General features: G+C 29.4%; 2 protein-coding genes across 2 annotated transcripts; one reads left to right on the top strand and one right to left on the bottom strand.

Annotated features, from left to right (window-relative positions):
• Positions 1-1380: 1380 nt before the first annotated feature.
• Positions 1381-2723, top strand: LOC129884606 (serine/threonine-protein kinase-like protein At5g23170). The gene has a single exon (XM_055958890.1). It carries the CDS (start codon positions 1533-1535, stop codon positions 2637-2639), a length of 1107 nt encoding a protein of 368 aa, XP_055814865.1. The 5' UTR covers positions 1381-1532; the 3' UTR covers positions 2640-2723.
• A 1349-nt stretch (positions 2724-4072) lies between these two features.
• LOC129885875 (40S ribosomal protein S12-like) lies at positions 4073-6423 on the bottom strand. Its single transcript, XM_055960340.1, has 5 exons — positions 6317-6423; positions 6023-6075; positions 4918-5215; positions 4457-4522; positions 4073-4353 (listed from the first exon to the last, which is right to left on the bottom strand). The coding sequence occupies exons 2-5, from the start codon at positions 6028-6030 to the stop codon at positions 4294-4296; spliced, it is 432 nt and encodes a 143-aa protein (XP_055816315.1). The 5' UTR covers positions 6031-6075; positions 6317-6423; the 3' UTR covers positions 4073-4293.
• Positions 6424-24941: the final 18518 nt, after the last annotated feature.

Below are 24941 nucleotides of genomic sequence, written 5' to 3'. Positions count from 1 at the left end.
AAATTGTAGTTTAATGGGTGATTTTAGCTGTGACAACCACAACTATGCCAGGACTAAAATGAGAGTGAGATTTTCTAAATTTCGAAAAGCAAAAAAGTAAGGGACAGCCCAAGACAATGAAATTAAAATATGAAAAAGTTTAGTTCAGCTTTTACAAAAGTGAATTAAGCGTATTAAGACCTAATAATTCCATAAAATGAGAATCTTTTATAGATCCCCAGAAAAAAAATTCACTAGTCCTTATGGTACACAAAAAAAGTAAGAAAAAGGAGAATAGGGCCCAAAAACCAGCTAATTTTACCACTTTCATTCATCGTCAGAGTTGCTACCTTTAATTTTTTCCTTTTGGTCTGCCCAACTCCCTTCACTTTTTCGTTGTGCTCCTTGATATTTTTTTTAAAAATCATAATGGTACAGTCCGTTTGTGAGCATGTCAATTAATTACACGAGATACATATTATTTTACGCCAATAAAAATATCAGGTAATTTTGATTGGACATATAAAAAAAAAGTGTTTAGTACTTTTATTTCTGTTCAAATTTAAACTTGAATAAATTATTTTCAACACATATTAGTTATTAGATGACAACTAGGCGCATTTTTCTTTTGTAACTTTTTTTAACCCCACCACTGGAAAAATAAATAAAACCTCAATTATCTTATATTGTCTAGTTGGACTTATAGTTGTAGCATTTTTCGACTCATTATTATATCGTGAGGTTCGATAAATTAAGATTTTCTAATACACAATTGTTTAAACATTTGTTGTAAATGATGCTGATTAGAAGGGCTTTTTTGTGGAGTGGAAAAGCTTAATATGAATGTGAAAAGAGAGAAACAAAAGAAACACCCTTACATTTCAGAAGATATTAGGTTTATTCTTCAGAAATTTATTCTATCCGTTTTAATTTGTTTATCTAATTTTTTTTAAAATTCAATTAAATATGAATGTCTCTTTTTTTATTTCTTAGAACTCTTTCATTCTAGCATTTAATATGACATGTTTAAAATATAAGGTTAAAAGGACATTTTGGTATATCCCATACATCTTTAATTTGTTCATAAAATTCAAAAAAAAATCTTAATTTTTTTTAAAAATTCCGTGTCAAACAGATTGAAACATAAGAAGTTTTTTATACCTGTATATGTACTAAAAATACGGCTAAGTGTTTACACTAAAAACGTGTTGTTAATTAACCTAAAAGCATGGTCAAGAATGTGTTGGAGCCAATCAAATTAAAATGTGAGAAATGCATATAACTCAAATTTGTTAGATTTGGTCATATCCAAGAAAATAATTCGCCTTGATATAAGTGATCCGTTGTAACAATAAATATTTTATTTACAAGTTATATGTACTACTCCAATAGACTAAAAAGTGTTGCTGCATAATATATTCCCTGGTTTTATCTATTTATATTAGACCTCCAAAGTCACAACAGATTGAATGCTCCTTTCATAACCAAGATATGATTATACACAACCAAAATCTCTAATTTTCTCCAAGTGTTGGTAGAAATATTAAAGAAAAATGAAGGAATTTGAGTATAAAGAGCTTGTAAAAGCCACAGAGAACTTCTCACAATCAAAACTCATTGGTAAAGGAAGCCATGGTTTTGTATACAAAGGCATCTTAGAAGAAGGTAAGATCATAGCCATAAAGAAACAATCATTGGGTCTTCAAAAAATTCAGGACAACTCCAAACTCAAAAACGAAGTAAGTATTTTATCGTCTTTGTCAGAAAACTCTTTCATAGTTAATTTTCTTGGAACGAGTTGTCATTATCATGACGACTCGTCCAAGAATGAAACTTTTCTCATCATGGAGTACTTGCCAAATGGCACCCTTTATCAAATGCTTCATGCACAAAATAATATCCTTCCTAATTGGCCTAAACGTGCCCAAATAGCCATTCAAGTTGCTAAAGCAATTCAATTTCTTCACCAAACTAAGCCTAATTCAATTGTTCATAGAGATATAAAGTCGGCCAATATTTTGTTTGATTCAAATTGGAATGCTAAGTTGGCTGATCTTGGACTTGCCCTAAGGATGAAAATTGATCGTGAAAATCGCCATGATGACGAGTCACCGATTCATAGTTCCAACTCAGTGGCTCGTCCTGCTGGCACGATCGGATACCTCGATCCTGCTTACACCAAACCAAGCAAATTAAGCACGAAAAATGATGTATTTAGTTTTGGGGTCTTACTATTTGAGATTATGTCTTCAAGAAAAGCGATCGATGTATCGAAATCGCCCGTTTCTATAGTTGATTGGGCAACAAAATTGATTAAAGAGGGACAAGCTTTGGAAATTTGTGATAAAAGAATGCATGTGCCATGGTACATGGAGGCCACGATAAAGAACATGTTAAGCATAGCCACACGTTGTGTTTCTCCAAAGAAAATAATGCGACCATCAATTGAAGAAATTGTGATGGAAATGGAGAATGTGATAATTGAGCCAATTAAGTATCCTTTATGGAATATATTACGAGGCCTAACACTTTTGAAAAGGAAAAGAAAAAGATGCAGAAAAAATTGTAGTATTATTACTACAAATAATGTTACCAAGACATGTGCACAACATGAAAAGAAGTTGATTAGGGAAATATTGGCGGATAAAGTCACAGAGTAAATCGAGAGGCGAATTCAGAATATTGACTTTTTATTATTTATTAGATTTTTGCAATTTTGTTAATTTTATCCAAAAAAAAACCTATGTACATTATGTTGAATATATATATATTTATCTATGATTTGATGAATGATGGTATATGAGGATAACTAAGTGATTGTTATTTTAGTTATAATTATCATGCTGTTATGGAAGCAGAACAAGTCTAATACTCTATTCGTAACTTTTGGAGAATTTGTTTTGATCTAAATCGAGTCGGATTGAGTTAATAAGTGAATGGACTCGTTGAGTGGATTACAACTCGGAGCAGTCAATAATGAGGCTTTTTAGGGGCATGCATTGCCAAACACAAGATTCCCAAAAGTAGGTAGAAGTGGGAATATTTATCAGAGATACTGTAATTTACTGCTTATTTTGCATGCTTCTTTTTTCCTATAAATGCCGTGTTATACTTTGTTGACGTTACGCTTCTATCTATGGCTTTTTTTTATTGGGATACTCTCAAGTGAAATATAGAGAAATTCTCCAACATTTGCATTGGGAGAATGTTTTGTAGTTTGATTTTGCAACTCACGTTTCTGAAACATTTGTATTTGTTATATTTTCTTGTTTGTCGAGTGGAGGGTCTATCGAAAATTTATCTCAACCTTAACGTTTCATTAACATTCTAATTTGTTTTATTTACTCAAGATTAATTCTGTCACGTAACATCACACAAGAGGTGCACCGCACTTGGAATTTTCAATTTGAGAAAAGTTTCGATTAGACAAAAATTTCTTCGTACTCCAATATGACACATCATAATCCCTTAATGTCTTGTTTTTTTCTTTTGCTCGTGTCAATATCTAGTTGTATCGTGTTGTCCAGTCTGTTGTTCATGCAACAAAAGGAATTTATTTAAAAAAATAAATAAATTATTAGTTAGGATTTCTGGGGGAGATTGAGAATCATAATTCCTGTATTCCATTTCACAAAAGTCTATCTAATCTAAAAAGAAAATTACTTTATTGTTTAGCTTGTACTATATTATTGTTTCGGAAGATTTGTATGATCTTTGCCAATTGTAAACAAAATGAGCCGTACGTGGAGAGAAGAAGGAATAAGGACTTTGATGAATAAAGTAGTAAGCACAATTTTTTTTCTGTGATTAAACAAACATGATACCCTTATCTCACTTTAATAAATTAAAACTACAATTTATTTATTTACTATAAAAGAAAATAGAATGTTGTCAAATGACACCTTTTATTTAGTCCTCAACATCCATATTGCAACCAAGCTGAACGAACGTTGGATTCAGAAAAAGGAGAAAGGGAGCAAGGTTGAATTGGAATAGACAACATTAACATTCATGATTGAACTTTACTTTTCGAGAGAAAATATTTTTATAACATTTTTGAGTAAGGACATGTAATTGGATCAGCCATTCTACCTTCAAGAAGAAAATGTAGGCAATAGGATTATAGACTAGAGTGCAGTTTCAAGGAGTATGATGATCTTCCCTGCTGGAAAAACAAAATTGAAAGTACATAACAATAACTTGTTTGAAATCTCACAAACTCAATCCTAATGCAAGTACGGATAAATCATCAAAAAAGAGAGCTTAACGGGATCTCTAGCTCCATAGTCCTAAAGCTCCATCTCCAACTTCTATCTAATGAGATTTCACGTACTCTTGGACGATATGGAGACCCTCAGTCTCTTCACCGTAATCCTAAAGAACGATCAGAAAATTCATTATGATTGAAAACAACTTCTAGTTTGGTAACTTATCAGGAACTGTTTATGCAAACAACAAAAGGATATATAGTATGTACCTTCACGACAACACAGCCACAACCAACAACCTTCCTTGCTTTTCCTTCAGAATCAATCTTACATAACTGTAAATGATGAAAGATCACAAGCCAATGAGTAACTGGATTTTGATTTTACATCATATACTTCAACAAAATTGAATACAGCAAAACATTTCAAAGAGACATCAACAAAGTTGATAAGCAGAACCTTCCTGTGCCTCCAACCCCATCACCAAAACAAACTCCATACAATGAGAAACAAGCATAGATCGATTAAACAAAATCAAATAACTCACGTGGAACCTAAAGTTAAGACTGCAGTCACATCATTCTGAGGATTATCTAACACATTTCCCAAATATGCTTTCCCCTCCTAAAAGCAAGGGTAACTAATACAAAACAAAGTCCAATCTCTCATTTTCACATAAGAAAGCAGTTAATTAGGAAAAGTAAAGATTGAAAAAACATGAACTACTTACACCAGCCCATTCGCCGAGAGTTTTTGCATTGGGAACTGTAATCAAACTGACGTTGTGATCAGCACAAAGAGCTTTCACCAGTTTGACATAATCTGGCTGGTCACAGTCCTCTGCTAGCACACAAAGCTGTGCAGCATGCTTCTCAATGACCTTAGCACCCTCATGGAGTCCTCGAGCAAGACCTCCATGAGCTTTAGACTTCCTGAGGACCAGCTGCAGAGCAGTCATGATATCCATGGGCTCTCCAAGAGCCGGAGCAGGAGTCTCGGCAACAGGAACAGCAACAGCAGCATCCTCTCTACAGGTATACAAATGTCAGCTAAACTACACCTTACAACAAAGGTTCAAAATGAGGAAACATCAATGACCATATTGGCAAAAAAAGAATAACCATCCATTGTCAAAAGAAAATTCCACAGGAATCACAAAAATCATAACAGAATGCTGTAAAAAGTTTCATTCTAACTAAAGATAGGAACAGCAAAGCAATTAAAAAAACTTAATCTACATATGCAATTTCTAATACAGGCTAAGCCAATCCACCTTTTTTAATGATAGATTTTGTCTACATCCAGATCACATAAACAATGTCCACACTGCTATAGCGATTAAGTGGTCAACCAAATGAATAAAACATTAAGTGGAGTATAATGTAATGAAATTCTAACAATAAATAACGCAGAATTAAAAAAAAAACTCAAGTGGAGTATAATGTAATGAAATTCTAACAATAAATAACGCAGAATTAAAAAAAAACTCAGCTAGGCTAATGTATTTCGTTATGCTTCAAGCAATTGGCACATCAAATGTGAAGTCTTACATAGTTTTACTAGTTGGTTTCCTTAATAACAATTAAAATAACAACAGATTAGTTTGAGTACAGGGAATGTTCTCGTTCTTGTTTCATGAAATGTACGGAACAAAACAAATTAGCACGTTGAACTTGTAAAGACTATTCTCATTATTATGGACAAGCAATTCATCAAACCGTTCAAAATTTATCACATGTTTAGATCACTACAAACGAAATAGATAGCAACTTATCACTAGAAAGAATCAAAAAAACTGAATTTTAACAAGAGATCTTACAAATGGCGACACTTACCCAGACATTTTTTCCTTTCTTGGTAAATGTTAAAACCCACAAAACCCAGCAACCTGTTGTTTCCAAAAAGTCGAACACGAAACTCAGTCAGGTAAATAGAATCAATAAAAGACTCCATAAACCCTCATACTAAATATATCGTGTCAACTCATCCAAAATTGAACTACCACCAAATTTAAAAAAGAAAATTGATTTCACAGTAGTGTAAAAAGATCCAATTAAACCTCCCAGGCACTAAAGAAAATACCAAAATCATGAGTTAACAGTTGAGTTTTAGGAAAAAGAGTTTCTGACCTTCAAGAGCTTACAGACGAAGCAATCTGCTTTGAGAGGCTGCAGTAAAGGCAAAGGGGACGTTAGGGAAGAAGAGAAGTATAAAGTTTACGTATATATAACAGGATCTAAACGGCAACCCTAAAAAAGCCTTTATGTTTAACTCCTTTTGGGCTCTAAGTTAGGCCCAAAAAAGAAAGCATTCCTGTTTACTTCCTTTAGGCACTAAGTTGGGCCCAAAAAGGCATTCTCTTGGGCTATAATAAGTTGGGCCCAAAAGTACTATTTACTAATTTATTTATGGGAAATTTACATTAAGAAAATATTTATTATTTATAATAATAATATTTTTTTCACTGAATACTTATAATACAAGTATAATATAATTTTAATACATATTAGCCAGAATAATTTATAAAACTCATATAATACAAGTTTTATTTATGGATAATTTATTTATCACATACTTTAATACACTTATAATACATTGTGTCAATTTCTAACCAAACAAGTATAATATATTTTAAAACACTTATAATACATTTATTTTGTATGCATAATTCAATTTTAATATATATTAGATATATCATAATATTGTTATATATTACTATAAATGATAATAAATAAAAAGTATAACTAAAATCAGTAATTATTTATTAAATAGTATTTTTTTTTTAGTAATTTTTCCTTTATTTATTTTTCCAACCTACTATTACTAATGCCAGAACTGCAGGCTATCAAAACTGGACTGCAACTTGATCTCGAAAAGCATATGGTGCCAATAGAAGTGAAAATTGATTTCACTGAGGTAATTGAACTCTTCAGCATACTCATCCTAATTATCAGTCTGCTGTGGAATTCTGAAGGTCTCTATTGAAGAAGTTGGGGATTCTAGTGGTACGCCATAACTTTCGACAGGATAATAGGTGGCAAAGGAAGGAAGCATATTAGGTACTACTAATCAAACCTCTATCTCGGTAGTGCCAGACCTATTTTGCAAGTAGATAGAGACGGAGTGGCCGGGCGTCTCGACCATAAGGCACTAAAGCAACTGCTTGGATCTAAATTTTTTAGTATTTGTTTACTTTATTTATATATATATATATATATATATATATAGTATTTGTTCACTTTATTTAATGTGGATGTCGTTATAATAATTGAGAAATTGAATAGTATTTATTTAATTATAGCATTCTTTTTAGGTGGCTATCTATTTTATTAACTTATTTATATTTTGGTGATTATCATGAACCACACTACAATTCTTATATTTATCTTTTTTATTCCCCAATCAATTTTTATTATTTTATTATTAAATATTCTAACGTCTACCAAATGGTCAAACCTTATGCATTATGTAAAATCTATTGTTTTGTGTTTATAAAAAGATCGAATTTATTTTTTGATGTATTATTTAAATTTTAAGCACTGCAACAAATTCATACTAGTATCATTATATAAACTTTTTAAATTTTAAACCAGATTCTGTTATTTCAACTTTATATTATATTTTTTCATTGAATATTTTCATTGTTAACATTCTTATTTCATAAAGTCTGCATATGAGTATGTTATAGTTATTCAATATATACATGATAACTAAAAAAAAGTCTTTTTATGAAGTTTGGCTTTAGATCCCAAACTTGTTGAGACGGCCTGGGAGTGGCAACTGGTAAACGAATATCAGTATCTACTTGTACTAAGCTATCAATGTTTGGGAATCTAAATGGTTATTCCTAATGATGAAACTAGTAGAGATGCTAATATTGTATCTACTCCTTCCGATGTAATGCTCTAAGATATATATAAAAATATCCCTATTCTACCAAAATAAAAAATCAAATTCAATCAAGGGAATCAGCATGGGTTGTGATGTAGTGGTAAAATTGATTCACCTTTAATTAGAGGTCTCGAGTACGGGTCCTGGATATAGAGAAAATCTTATTGGAAACGTCACATTCGAATGGGCCCTGCAGTGTGCAACCTGAATTTAATCGAGGCTCCAATATGGATTTCGGATATCGAAAGCAAAAAAAAATCAATAAAGAAAAAAAACCATGCGTATACTATTTAAGGATCGATATAATAAATAAAACCTAACAATACTTTCTACTTTTTTAATAGTGTAACGACTCATTAAGTCGTTTTGAATACTAGAACTAATTTTTATGAGTATTTTGGACTATTTGGTAGGTACAACTATTTAGTTGAGGGGTAACTTTAGATATTTAATTTAGTTGATGGGCTAAATTGATAATTTATTTAATACTCTATACCATTTGTCCGTATTTATTAAAATAAGTAGTACGATTTAATAATTTTTAGATCATAAATTGAGGGCACAAAAGAAGAGCGTGTTAGAGGAGAAAGGAACGCGGCTTCCGCCGCTAACAGTGAAGAAAAACACCGCATCACAAATAACAAAATCTGCAAATCGATCAGATAAGATTGAATTAAGGGTCATATTATTACTATTATTATATGTAGTGTTTGAGTTGTGAAAGGGACATAATAGTTACTGATCAATTGCATTGCAAATTGGCACCTGCTATATCATTATTTTGAGACTTTGGACAAAGCTTTAGTGGAAAGGAATAATTAAGTAATGATTATCATATGATTGAGAAGTGTATATGGAATTGTTACATATAACATTATGCAACGTATTTGCATATGCCCGCCACTATTTCGCCTTTAATTATTCTTATTTAATTATTGCATTATAATTCATGTTTGATTTATTGAGATAGATAATTAAATATTAGGTGTATTATATTATATAAATATCATTAAATTTATAATATTAGAAGAATTGAGACTTAAGCCTTGCTTAAGATTTAGGTATATGAGACTTGAAATATTAGTTAGTATCAAAATTTAGGAATTTGATTATAGATTTGAAAGGGTTATTGAGTTTAGGCTAGATATATAGTGATACGAGTGTTTATGGACTCGTGTACTTATAAATATTATATATTTGATAGTTTGAAAATGTTTTGAGGCATCGAAGAAAGGAAAGTTATTGGTGAATTAGTTTGCTTGGATTTGGTTTTTCGGTAGTCGTTGAGTAATATTGTGAAGTTTGTTATGCATTTTATTGTTGTGGTTTGGATGATTGATTGAACTTGTCCTATCAAAAATGATGTATTGGATAAAGAGGCTTGATGAAATATTGTTAATGAAGTGAAATGTGATAATAAAGAATGATAAATTACTTATATTTGGATCGGGTGTCACGAGCCGACACAGTACATTTGGATCGGATGTCACATTCCGATACGGTATATTTGAATCGGGTATCACATTCCGACACGGTATATTTGGATCGGATATCACATTTCGATACGGTATATTTGGATCGGATATCACATTCTGACATGGTATATTTGGATTGGGTGTCGCGTTCTGACACGGTACATTTGGATCGGGTGTCACATTCCAACACGATATATTTGGATCAGGTGTCACATTCCAACATGGTATATTTTAATCGGGTGTCACATTTTGACATGGTATATTTGGATCGAGTGTCACGCTCCGACATGATATTATTAGATCAGGTGTCATATTTCGGCACGATAATATTAAAGAAAAACATATTAAAATGACTCAATCTACTCAATTCCAAATAACTCATTTCTCAAAAGTGCGTGGTGTGGATGCCTGAGTTCTCATGTATACTTTGGATATTATTGACTGATTACATAATTGTCTTATTATGTTGTCAGTTGATCTTAATTTTGTTGTTTGCCGCATGTTAAGTGTTGTAGTTGATTTTCTGCTATTATTTTATGCATATTGATTTCTATTTTGAGTCGGCCGATGGTACCTACTCAGTACATGTTATCATGTATTGACCCCTACTAGTTTTTTCTTCGTTTTTCTTTTGTTGAGTGCAGGGAATGTACCAGCAACTTCGACTCGTCCTCAGCTCTAGCAAGTCTCCGGTATATCGGATTCGAGGGTGAGTTATCCTCCTAGTTCGTGTTGGATTCTCTTGGGCATGACATGATGTCCTTAGTTTTCGGACACATTGTGTTATTTATTTATTTTGGTGTTCGATACTCTTAGATTTGATATTTTGAGATTAGATGTTCTTGATGTGATAACTTTCAAATTTTGTGGAATGTTATATAGTAGACTCTAGTGGATTGTTCTTTCTTACTTTAATAAAGTTTGAGCTTCCGCAATATTGTCGTGTTTTATAAGTTGAATCGTTAATATAAGTTGAGGTTTGTATCGTTGGTTCTCCCACATTGAAGGTTAAGTGTGGGTGTCATTCATCGTCCATTTTGGATCGTGACAAATAGCAATTGATCTCTAACAAAACCTAGCAAATAAAGTAAAAAATTAAATTAAAAAAAAACACGATAAATAAAATAACAACAATTAAGTGTGTAACTAGATTATTGATATTCTTTCCTTTATTTTCTTGGAGTTTGTTTTTTCTAACCTCCACGATTCCGCTTCTTCCTTTACATAATTTGTTTCTCTCTCGTTAACATCATTATTTGTATTCAATTTTCGTCGATCTGCTTTAGGAACTTCAATTTTTATTTACAGTAAAGGAGCCACTTCTAAACGTTTGCAAGTACGGCAGATGGTGGCAACATTTTAATCTTGATTTAACAACGGTGGAAGATGGACGTATCAGCCTAAATCCTCAGTCTTGTGTTTTGTAAAAAATAAATAAATGTATATTTATGTATTGTAATTTAAGTTCTTAAATACATTATGTATGTGATTTTTTCTTCAATAAATCAAGGAAGGTTGTACAAAGAAAATTGAAAAGCCGCATATATTAAGTTTTTTAGTATTTAATTTGATTTGGTATTAAATTCTTTTTTAAAAGTTGATAATTTTTTATTTGATTTAAAGAAAAATCTAATTAAATTGATTTGAAAAATGAACATGCTTTTTTATTATTAATTTTTTTTTCTCAGATGAAGAAACAAAACCATGCTTTTAATGTGAAACAAATACATGTTTTTCACAAAATAAAAACAACTAAATAATTAAATAATAGACTCATAAAAATATGATATCATGCATTTTTAAACAACAAATAGTTAGATATGGTTCTATAAGGTAATTTTTGCAATAAATAATTATTTAAATGAGTAGAAAACAAAGCTGATAAACATATTTATTTCATAGTCAAACTTACGCATTTACTCTCTTTACTTCTTTTGTAAAATATTGCAGGAAGCAATTAATCAAGCAAGTCACAGTTTTATTTCATCAAGCAACTAGATAAACAGATGGAAATAAAAACTTACACAATTCATCAAAATAAGAAAAACTTTAGGAATCTAACTTTAATTTTTTCCTTTTTTTTTCTAATGTGAAAGAACAAACTTAAGATTAATAAACACAACTTCATGCTAATAAAATAAAGATTGGCCTCTTAGTTTATATTCATAGCTTATTTTCTTTTTGAGAATCTCAAATATAATTGTATCGCTAGTTGAAGATGGTGTCTCTGAAAATAACAAAAAAGGCTTAGGAACTTGACTCGTTTCATCCTTAGTAAATAACGCCAATAGAGATAAATAAGAGCTAGTAGTCATGTCACAAAGAACATTCTCACGGAGTGAAGCTCTTATCGGATCAGGTAAAAAAATAGTAAACAGGCCTTCTGATGTACTGAACTGGCACAATTCGAGTCATGAAAGGATGAAAAATAGGCGGCGGATTTTCACTACCATTTAAAATAACATATGGGTAAAAAAAGCAAGGACATTGAATTACTTGATAACGATGCAATGACTGATTATTTATTCGATGATAACCCCTAAGACACCCACAATTAGCACAAATATATTCTTCTCTAGTTCCATCATCACCACTCTTCGTAAATTCACGACATCCATCAACCAAGTAGTCACCAAACCTAGTAGCATGATTTTTTAGACATACACCATATTTTATCATCATATTATCACTTAGATTTGAGCTTGTGTTGTTTGCCATTTACTCTTTTTTTTCTTGACTTAAAGACTGAAAGCTTTTGTGTTGCATTTTACTTTGTGTTTGATCCCTCTTTAATAGTATATGTGTAACAATCGTTTTGTTTAGTTGTCAACAACTTCTTTAATTTTCCGTTTGACACAATCTAATGATGAGATTATCTATTTTTGCAAAAACGTTTGAAAAGATATATACTGCCAATAATGATTTTAAATAAGTCTAAATATATATTAATTAGTTATATGATTAGATGAGAAAACATTTATGTATAGGGACAAACTTTTACTTGTTAAAAGAAGTAATCCCCTATTTCTACTTATATCATTTAATTGAATTGGCAAATTCGAGGTGAAATTATATTTCTCATACGACCCTCTCATTTTAAGGTTGTATTTGAACATGAGATATAATGTCTTAAATCAAGACTTTTTAAATCATCATTTTAAATTTTGCAAAAAGGAACTCATGCTCGACGTGAAGAAATTGTTTGTATCATGTGAAAGAATTATATTAAAGAATAACTATTTATTATTATTATTGACCAGTGAATTTTTATAAAATTATATATTTTTTAAAGTTTGTAATCACAAAATATTTATTTATAAAAGTAACATGGAGATATGTGATTTATCAATGCGACACTTTAGGATATTCCGATATCAACTCATGATTTCATATCGCATGTCCAAACCGATCTTAAGAAAATATTTACTTCAATATAGAAATAATATTGATTTAATAACTTAATTTAAAAGTAACAAATTAGAGATTGAGTCAACATTATATATCTTACGTTTACTGATTTGATGTAAATATATATTGGGAATACAATTATTTTTTAAAAATTTTTTTAGGTATTTTTTATTTTTATTTTTTCTATAACTGACTAATTGCATGCTCTGCTATCATGTTGAATTGAGTGAACATCTCATCTAAAAGTTTAAAGTATCAAAAAAATATACTTTTTATTTATTAAATAGTAATCTTGCACCCTGCTACAAGTGGGTCTAATTCTTTTTTCTCATATTTTAATTTCTCTGAATAGATTGAAATTGAGTTAATATTAAATTACAATTTACTGAACTTTAAAATAAAACGATTAGAGATACATTTGACTATTCCTTTGTCATTATTTGTTAAAGTAGTAGCAAAGAAAATGTTTATGTGTTAGGACATAAGGCAAACAAACTTAAATATAATACATCATATATTTTTTCAAATTGTAGAGGAAAATCTAAAATTTACTTCTATTTACCAAAGATGATTTTGGAAAAAATATATTTATGATTGGCATCTGAAATTGTTGATTTTAGTGGCATCTATCTATCTATCTATATATCTATCCATCTCTCTCTATAGTAACATATGAAAATTACCTAAGTTATATTTTCTCCTCATATATTATTTAAGTGAATTGGCAAATTAGAGGTGAAATTATATTTTTCTTATGACCCTCTCATTTTAAACCTGTATTTGATATGCGATATAATGTCTTAAATCAATTATTTTGTAAACCATTATTTTAAATTTTGCAAAAAGAAACACATGCTTGGTGTGAAGAGATTGCATGTATAATGTGGAAGGATTGTATTAAAGAATAATTAATTATTACTATTGTTGATCATGACTCTTTATAAAATTATGTATATTCGAAAGTTTGTAATTGTAAAATATTTATTTATAAAACAAATATGGAGATATACGCTTTATCAATCCGGCACATTATAACATTCTGATATCAAGTGATAATTTCATATCGTATGTCCAAAGCGGCCTTAATTAAATATTTACTTCAATATAGAAAAGTAATATTGATTTAATAATTTAAAAGTAACAAATTAGAGGTTGAGTTCACACTATATACCTTACATTGACTGATTTGATGTAAATAGATATTGGGAATACAATTTTTTTTTTAATTTAGACATTATTAATTATTTTTTAATGGCTAGCTTTTTGTGTGCTCTGATACCATGTTGAACTGAGTGAACATCTCACCTAAAAGTTTAACTAACAAAAAAATATACATTTTATTTCTTTGATCTCACTCTCATGTCGTGCTACAAGCGGGTCTAATTCTTTTTTTCTTCATATTATAATTTCTCTAAATAGATTAAAATTGAATGAAAATTAAATTATAATTTACTAAACTTTAAAATGAAACTGTTAGAGATACATTTGACTATTCCTTTGTCATTATTTGTTAAAGTAGTAGCAAAGAAAACATTCACGTATTAATACATAGGACAAACAAACTTAAATATAATATACCATACATCTTTTCAAAATATAGAGGAAAATCTGAAATTTACTTATATTTTCTAAAAATGATTTTGAGGAAAAAATGTTTATGACTGGCATTTGAATTTGTTGATCTAATTTTAGTGGGGTTTATTGTCATATTTTTTAACAAAATTGACATATCTATATCTATTAATAGTGTGTTTAATAAATGTTTTATTTAGTTGTCAACAACTCATTTAATTTTCTGTTTGACATAATCTAATGATGAGATTATGTTGTCAACAACTCATTTAATTTTCTGTTTGACATAATCTAATGATGAGATTATCTATCTTTGCAAAAACATTTGAAAAGATATATACTGAAAACAATGATTTAAATAAGTCTTAATATATATTAATTTGAGAAAATGGTAAAAAAATACCCTTAAATTTCGTTTATCAGTTGACTTTATCCTTATCATTAAAATAAAATTGTTTTTATCCTCGCCATCTACAAACTTGTTGTCCGTACCCCTCAATTGGATGAAAAGCCCCAAATCAGCTAAAATTACCCAATTTTAATTAAAATTACTCAATTTCCTCTTTTAATTCAAAATCGACCCCAAAAAATTGACATTTTCAAGTCTTATATATTAAAATATATTATTAATTTTTTATTAAAAAAATCATGAAACTAAATTTTCACTCTATCTATCACTTTTAACATATTAACAAGAAATAATTATTATTTTACTGTTAATAGTTGGTAATTAATTATTTATCAAATTATTTTATAAAATTTAAGACTAAACATCAATAAATATGAATATTATGATAAGTTATTTATATTAGTCATTATTTTTTAAGGGTTCTGAAAAATCTAAATTGGAAGTGTGAACGAGTGGAGTAACTATTTTCTAATGAACCAATTTATTACACCTTCACAAAAAAATATTTTTTGAAATAATGATTTTCAAAATTAATTCATTTGCTTAACTAATTTTTGAAGAAAAATTCCGTTGAAAATATATCCTCGCAGTGTTGCATGCTACTACATTTTCGACTGTTTTTCACTTGTGTACTAATATTGTTAAGGAGAAATGATTTTTTAGTCATTTACAAAAATAAATTTAGTTTTATGTTTTTAATAATAAAATAATAATATATTTTAATATATAAGATCTGAAAATGTCAATTTTTGGGGGGCAGTTTTGGATCAAAAATGAAATTTGTCTAATTTTAATTAAAATTGAGTAATTCTAGTTGATTTAGAGCTTTTCATCCAATTGACGGGTATGGATGACAAGTTTGTAGAGGCGAGGGTAAGAACAATTTTATTTTAACATTAAGGGTAAAGTCAATTAATAAATAAAAGTTGAAGGGTATTTTTGACATTTTTCCCTATTAAGTAATCGTATTACTAGATGAGAAAACATTTATGTGTAACGACATGTGCATTTATTAATATGATATAAATACTTAGTAGGGACATACGTTTACCTCTTAAAAGATATAATCCTCTATCTCTACTCATATATCTTTTAATTGAATAGGCAAATTAGAGGTGAAATTATATTTTTCATATGATCATCTTATTTTAAGCTTGATTATGAAAATGTGATATAATGTCTTAAATCAATATTTTGTAAATCATCGTTTCTAATTTTGCAAAAAGAAACTCATGATCGACGTGAAGAGACTGTCCATATTATGTGAAAGGATTATATTAAAGAATAACTAATTTCTATTGTTGTTGACCAGTGAGTCTGTATAAGATTATGTACATTTGAAAGTTTGTAATAGTAAAATATTTATTTATAAAACAAACGTGGAGATATACGTTTTATCAATATGACACATTAGGATATTATGATATCAAGTGATGATTCCATATCGTATGTTCAAACCGACCTTAAAAAAATATTTAGTTCAATATAAAAAAAAATATTGATTTAATAATTTAAAAGTAACAAATTAGAGGTTGAGTCCACACTATGAGCTTGGATCAAATTTTAAGTCATTTTTATCTTATGAGAGTGTTTGACAAATTTAAAAATGACTTAAAATAAGTTAAAAATCAAAAGTAGGACTCTCCCTATTTTTTATTTTTTAACTTATAAGTCGTTTAAGTTTGACTTTTTATTTTTTGACTTAAAAGTTACTTTTTTTTCCAGTCAATCCAAACAGGCTCTATATATCTTACATTTACTTATTTGATGTAAATATATATTGGGAATACAAGTTTATTTTTGAATTGAATCACTATTTTTTTTTCATGATTGACTTTTTGTATGCTCTGATACCATGTTGAATGAGTGAACATCTTAGTAAAAGTCTAAATTGTCAAAAAAGCATACTTTTTATTTATTTTATTGTACTATCACACCGTGCTACAAACGAGTTTAATTTTTTTTATATATTATAATTTCTCTGAATAAATTGGAATTGAATGAATATTAAATTATAATTTATTGGCATTTAAAATAAAATTGTTAGAAATACATTTGACTTCTCCTTTATCATTATTTGTTAAAGTCGTAGCAACGAAAATGTTCACGTGTTAGCACATAAGACAAACAAACTTAAATATAACACATCATACATTTTTTCAAAATATTGTGAAAAATCTAAAATTTACTTATATTTTTCAAGATAATTTTGGAGAAAAAATATTTATGCTTGACATTTGAATTTGTTGATTGTTATGAATTAAATAATGGTGGATGTCTACCACTTGTAATTGTTCATTATCAAATTCTATCACTATTAATTGTCCCCTCTTATCATCTCTTAATTTGCCAATAAAAAAGACAATGCCGAGAATGAAAGAGTGTGGAGAAAATATCAATGCAAATACAGTTCTAAATTTGTCTTCTTTCTCTTTTTTATTATTAATTTGCTTTCTGCTTTTTGCTTACTCTTTTAATTTAATTACTTTATAACACGTTATCAGCACGAGATTTCTTCACTTTGAGTTATTTTAAACATGTAATGAAAGAGTAAGAATTTTATTTTCTTAAGATATCTAATATCTCTAAACTTGAATTTATTGCTCTTGATATATCTGAAAAATATTACTCATCATATGTACTAGATACCGAAATACACCTAGAATCGATAGGTCTGACAGATGTCATCAAAGATGACAATAAGACATCTTGTCATGACCGTGCCAAAGCCATTATATTTCTCTACCACCATCTTCATGAGGGGTTAAAATTACAGTATCTCACATTAAAAGACCCTCTTAAACTGTGGAAAAGTCTAAAAGAAAGATATGACCACCTGAAGTTGGTCATCCTTCCACAAGCACGCCACGATTGGCTCAATTTGAGACTAATAGATTTTAAAAATATAACTGAAGATAATTTTGCCTTATTTAGAATTATAGCAAAGTTAAATTTATGTGGAGAAGAAATCACTGAGCAAGACAAATTAAAAAAAACATATTTCACATTTTTACCCGCGAATATGCTCCTACAACAACAATATCGCAAAAAAAATTTTAAAAAATATTCTGAATTACTTTCTCACTTTCTTATTGCTGAACAACATAACGAGCTATTAATAAAAAATATGATAGTTGACTTGTTGGTTCTTTGACACTCCTTAAATTGAATCAGACAAACTATAACCAACGAAAAAGAGGTCATGGCCCTAGTTGTGATCGTCATCGTGGTTGAAATTTTTTTTATAATCATGATACTTGTCTGCCATCGAAAAATAATCAGCAATATAAAAAGAAGAGTGAAAAGCAAGAAATTATACCAAAGAAAAATTCAGAAAGTATATCTCATAGATGTGGAGGTATGGGGCACTAGTCACGACCTGTTGGTCATCAAAACGTCTGATTTAGCTATATCAGACATTCTTTAAGAGAACAAAAAATAATCGAGAGACAAACTATATATCTGAAGGCGATATTGAGCCTATAAATCTTAATGTAGCTGATTTCTTTAATTTTTTCAGAAGAAAATATGAATATTAATAAGCCTAATAATATTTAAATAATTTTCTTTTCATTTGTCTGTACTAAATGATATATTTATATTTTTCTGATTAATGCATGTAAATAAAATTTGTATAATGAGTCATGTTTTAATTATAATATTTACTTCTTTTTTTTTGAGGAAAAATATGAATATGCCTCAAATTTTTTTTGGATCAATAATCACTCATGAGGGTATTTGTGTAATTAATAGAGAAATGACTAATGTCATTTTTAAAGACGAAAAATATTTTTCCTATTTGCTTAGAAGAAAAGCAAATATTACTATAATTTTTGGTAATTTAAAAATAATTGAAGTCTCCGGAAGAGGTATTATATTTCTGTGCAAGGGGACAAAGATTATTATAGAAGATGTACTGTTCTCTTCTAAATCCCAAAGAAACTTGTTAAGTTTTAAAGATATCCGTAGAAATGGATATTATGTTGAGACACTAAATAAAATGAATATTGAATACCTTGATATAACCAAGAGTGTCTCAGAACAGATTAATATTTTGGAAAAATTACCAACTTTTTTGTTTGGCCTATTTTATGCAGAAATTAGTGAAGTTGAAGCACATTTGATCGTAAAGCAGAAGTTTACTAATCTAAATACATTTGTGCTATGACATGATCGAATAGGTCATCTTGGAGCAATAATGGTGAGACGATTTTTAAAAATTCAACTAGATATCTGTTAAAGAACCTGAAGATTTTTACGAATGATAAATTTTCACGTACTGCTTGTTATTAAGTCAAATTAATTGTCAGACCATCAACCCTGAAGGTTGGCATTGATTATCCTGACGTTTTAGAGCGTATACATGGAAATATATATGTGGACCTATTCATCCACATAGTAAATTATTTAGATATTTTATGATCATAATAAATGCATTATCAAGATGATCTCATGCATGCCTTTTATCATCTCGCAACCTAGCATTTACGATGTTATTAACACAAATAATAAGATTAAAGGCACAATTCTCAAATTATCCAATTAAATTTATTCGCCTTGATAATGCTGAAGAATTTACGCCCCAAGCTTTTGATGATTATTGCTTATCAATTGGGATAAAAGTTAAAGATCATGTTGCTCATGTCCATACTTAAAATGGCCTTGCAGAGTTATTTATTAAGCTCCTACAATTGATAATAAGACCTCTACTTATGAAAATAAAATTGCCAATTACTGTGTAGGGTCATGCTATCTTACATGCAGCAACACTTGTACGTCTCAGACCGATAAATTATAATAAATACTCTCTGTCATAATTAATATTTGGTAATGAGCCAAATATAACTCATCTATGAATTTTTTATTGTGCGGTATACGTGTCTGTAGTATCACCACAACGTACAAAGATGAGCCCTCAATGAAGATTGAGTATATATGTTGGAGTTTGACTCACCCTCCATAATTTGCTACCTTGGATCGTTGACAAGAGACTTATTTACTGCTCGATTTATAAATTATCGGTTTGATGAAATAACTTTTCCATAATTAGGGGGAGAGAAAAAAGAACCCAAAAGAGAAAGAGAAATTGCATGGAAAGTTTCATCACTATCTCATTTTCATCCACGTACCCGCAGATGTGAGTAGGAGGTCCAAAAGATCATTCAGTTGCAGAAAATAACAAATCAAATGTCAGATGCATTTACTAATTTAAAATAGATAACTAAGTCACATATCTCTACAGTGAATGTGCCTATCCGAATTGATATCCCAAAAGAATTATCTACTAGTATCATAGCTTCTGAATCCCAAACAAACTTGAAGTGTAGTAGACTATTGGGTTCAAAGGATAAAAATATTAGAAAGAGAAGCATGAGAAATAATAAAGATGATACTACAAAAGAACCTCCTAAAGAAGGTTAAGATTTGAGTAATCCTGATATTTCTGAAGAAATCAATGAACCCGAGACTCAAGTGAATGAAGAACTTTCAATAAATTCTACCGGGGATGAGATAAATTTAGATCGGTAGAAAATTACGATGGATAATATTTTTGTAAATAATGTTGCACTTAACCTAATGCAAGATAGTGAAAGTCTTGAGTCTAAATCCGTCAAAGAATATCGATGTAGATGTGGTTGGCCAGAATGCCAAAAGGCAATTCAATCAAAATCAGATTCACTTGCTAAACATGAGATTTTTGGACCTGTAGTCCAAACCCCTGAAGGTGTAAAACCAGTTGGCTATAAATGGATTTTTGTGCGAAAACGAAATGAGAGAATTGAAATTGTAAGATACAAGGCACACCTTGTTGCACAAAGATTCTCTCAAAGACCAGAGATTAACTATGAAGAGATATATTCACCTGTTATGGATGAAATAACTTTTTGATATCTCATTAGTTTAGATGTATATAAAAATCTTGAAATACATCTAATGAATGTAGTTACAACTTGCCTTTATGGTTCACTTGATAATGACATTTACATGAAAATTTCAGAACGATTAAAATTGCCTGAAACATGTATTAAGTCTCGGAAGATGTACTCAATCAAATTCCAAAGATCATTATATTATCTCAAATAATTAGGGTGTATATGGTGCGTACTTGATAAATGAAGGTTATATAAATAATGTCATTTGTCAATGTATTTTTATTAAGAAAATGGGATCAGAGTTTGTTATACTCGCTGTTTATGTTGATGACATAAATCTCATTAGAACCCCTGAAGAGGTCCAAAAGGCGATTGAATATCTAAGGAAAGAATTTGAGATGAAAGATCTTGGAAAGACAACTTTATTTGGGTCTGTAAATTGAACATTTAGCAGATGAAGTCTTTGTCCACCAATCTGTCTACACTGAGAAAATCTTAAAATAATTTTACATGGAAAAAGCACATCCATTAAGTACTCCAATGGTTGTTCGATCACTTGAAGTGGATAAAGATCCATTTCGGCCTCCAAAAGAGAATGGAGAATTTCTTGGTCCTGAAGTACCATATCTCAGTGCTGTTGGTGCACTTATGTATCTTGCTAACGCAACCAGGCCCAATATAACATTTTATGTTGATTTTTTGGTAAGGTATAGTTCATCCTCATCGTGAAGACATTGGGATGGTATCAAACATATTTTGCAATACCTAAAGGGTATCATTGATATGAGTTTATTTTATACTAACAAAGGTTGTGCAGACCTTATTGGTTATGCATATGCGGGTTATTTATCAGACCACATAAAACTCGATCTCAAACAGGCTATCTATTTACATACGGAGGAACTGCTATATCATGACGATCTACAAAGTAATTATTGTTGCTACTTCTTCAAATCAATCAGAAATAATAGCAATTCATGAAGCAAGTAGAGAATGTGTGTGATTGAGATTAATGATACAGATCATCAAAGAAAGATGCGGCCTGAAAAATGATGACAAAGTACCCACAGTTATATTCGAAGACAATGCTGCGTGCATAGCTCAATTGAAATGTGACTTCATAAAAGGAGACAGAACGAAACATATTTCACAAAAATTATTCTTCATACATGATCTCTAGAAGAATGATGATATTGATGTACAATAAGTTCGTTTGAGTGATAATCTTGTAGATTTATTCACTAAAACATTACCAACATCAACTTTTGAGAAGCTACGATATAAGATTGGAATGCGTCTTCTCTAAAATATCAAATGAAGTTTTCATCAAGGGGAGTAAAATACGCGCTGTACTCTTTTTCCCTTAACCAAGGTTTTGTACTACTGAATTTTTCTGATAAGTTTTTTAATGAGGCAACACTCAAGGCGTATTACCAGATGTGTGTACTTTTTTTCCTTCACTAGACTTTTTTCCACTGAGTTTTTCTTTGTAAGGTTTTAACGAGGTACAACATCTATGGGTGTTTATGATAACTATGCATATTGTTTCTTGTAAAGTTTTTAATAAGGCAGATTACACGTGGATATTCAAGGGGGAGTGTTATGAAATAAATAATGGTGGATGTCCACCATTTGTAATTGCTCATTACCAAATTCTACCACTATTAATTGTCCCCTCTTATCATCCCTCAATTTACCTATAAATAAGGCAATGCAGAGAATGAAAGAATGTGCAGAAAATATCAATGCAAATACAGTCTAAATTCGTCTTCTTCCTCTCTTCTTATTATTAATTTGCTTTCTGCCTTTTGCTTACTCTTTTAATTTAATTACTTTATAACATTGATTTAATTTTAGTGTGATTTATTGTCATATTTTCCAACAAAATTAATATATCTATATCTCATCTCATCCCCCCCCCCTCTCTCTCTCTCTCTATATATATACACACACACGATCACTATAACAAAAAAGATATTTAGTGACAATAGATTTTGTTTAGAGGCAAAAAAATATTTAATGACAATTAAGTTAATGTTATTGTATCTAGTATAGCTAAAGTCTTTAGCGATATATATATATATATATATATATGCAATCCTTGAATTAGTGTATTGTGTACATCCCATATATGATATATTGGTTTACATTAAAATATTTTTCTCAAATGTAATTGTACTAGGTAATTTTAAGTTTAACTGATTACATAAATCAATCTCTTATAAAAAGTATTTTTTTATGTTCAATTGACCCAAATTCACATCTAATGATTAGATCAGTACATAAAGAAATATTATTTGTTTTTCTTTGTTTTTGTTTGCACGACATAATATAATATAAATTTTAAATTTTATGCAACCAAACCAATTAATAGAAAAACATCGTTTGTATTATTATAATTAAATTTTCTCATAATAAAATTATAACAGAAAATTGAATAAATTTCTCAAAGTTAAGTTTATTACAGATCAATAAATGGATTCTAGTAGAACTTTGAGTTGCTGCACGAGACTTATAGTGTCTATATTTTTTTCATATATATAAATATATCATTGCTTATTATGTTAACTATTGTTTAATTACTTGTTTTTCATTAACCTAATCAGGCTTTTAATAATGTTATATAGGAGAATGTAGCTTTTTTTTTTCATTAACCTAATCATGAATTTTTGGTAATAAAAATTGATCAAATCTGAATTGAAGAAGTGTGTATATATATAGTCCATTGGATTTACATTAAAAGAAATGTTTAAATTAGAACTAGGTTTCAGACATGTGTGTAACACATATTAATTAAGAAAAACAATACCTCATGTGTTACGTGCACACACGCAACATGTGTTTGAAATAGTAGCAAACACGTATTACGTGTATACATGTGGACTGATGTTGGAGCAACAATAAAATATTTCTCATAAAAAAAAATTCATGTAATTGTTAGCATAAGATTTTTGTTACCCCATCATATCAAGTTGATCTTTGATAAAAAAAGAGTAACATATGTACTATTAATACATATGTTCTAAATTATTTCGTCAAGATTAAATACCTTATACTATTATCAATTTCTCCATATACCTCGGCAACCAAAGCAACATTTTAAAAATGTAATAATAATTGATAAATATTCCTCTTGAAATATAGTACTATATTTGATATTTAATTTGTTAGATTTAAAGGTACACAAATGTATGTAAATGAAGCAACTGAGAAAGTTACAAATTATCACACAGTAGATAAAGAGGCATCATGGTATGAGGGAATTATACCTTGAATCAATAGTAAAATAATTTTTTTTGCATGATAATTGAACATGTATGGGAGCTTTGGCAAAAGTGACCCATATAGGCCATAATATTAGCAGAAATGCTCAACCATTGAGAAGTTGAGATCAGTGGTATGGAATAAAGTATAAACTACCAGTTAATGTAGTTTAAAGTTAATAGTAATGGTAGATATGAAAACAATACTAGTAGAGCTGGTATAGTTATTAGACTATGTAATGGGGATCTCATTATGTCCTTCTCTATACCAATTCATTGTTGTAAAGTATTCATCAAGTTTAGATAGTAGTTGCAAACTATGGTATGAAATTATCAAAACTATGGCCAACAATTGAAGAAATTCTCTTGTAGAGAATCCATTAAAATTAACAAGTTCGAATAATAAAACAAGACTTTTGAAACATAAAACGATGAATCAATCGATACTTGAGTAAAAAGAAAATTATAAATGAAACTGGACTGGGCAGATAGCTAGCTAACTGGTATATACTTTTAGGAGTATATATTATGTCTAACCCTAGTTATATAGCTGGCCCAAACAAAAAGATAGATAAAATTAATCTATATATATAATATAATGGAGAATCATAGACAAGGTGGTCCATTTATATTTATCTTGTTTCTCCTTTTTTGACCTTTATTTTATTTAAATTAATTATTTTATTGTAAAAGTGAATTACTTAATTTATTACAAATAAATATTTTATTAATGGAGGAACATTTACAACAAAGACTCTTCACATGCCAATTTACAAAGAATTATCCACAAATCACACTTCTCTAATTTCTACTCCTAATAAATTTATTTATTTTCCTCTTTTTTTGATCTTCTTCTAATTATA

This window comes from Solanum dulcamara, chromosome 4, assembly GCF_947179165.1.
Source record: "Solanum dulcamara chromosome 4, daSolDulc1.2, whole genome shotgun sequence".
Lineage (NCBI taxonomy): Eukaryota > Viridiplantae > Streptophyta > Magnoliopsida > Solanales > Solanaceae > Solanum > Solanum dulcamara.
Note: the sequence above shows the minus strand (reverse complement) of the source record. Positions and strands in the feature narration are given on the sequence as shown.

What these genes read in the sequence shown, in the direction of transcription:
- LOC129885875 (XM_055960340.1), bottom strand. An exon ending in CTCTCGGCGAATGGGCTGGT is followed by an intron (nt 4,523 to 4,917) that starts GTAAGTAGTTCA and finishes CATCATTTACAG; the next exon opens with TTATGTAAGATTGATTCTGA. An exon ending in GTGGCTGTGTTGTCGTGAAG is followed by an intron (nt 4,354 to 4,456) that starts GTACATACTATA and finishes ATCGTTCTTTAG; the next exon opens with GATTACGGTGAAGAGACTGA.
- LOC129884606 (XM_055958890.1), top strand. Translation starts at nt 1,533, where the DNA reads ATGAAGGAATTTGAGTATAAAGAGCTTGTAAAAGCCACAGAGAACTTC.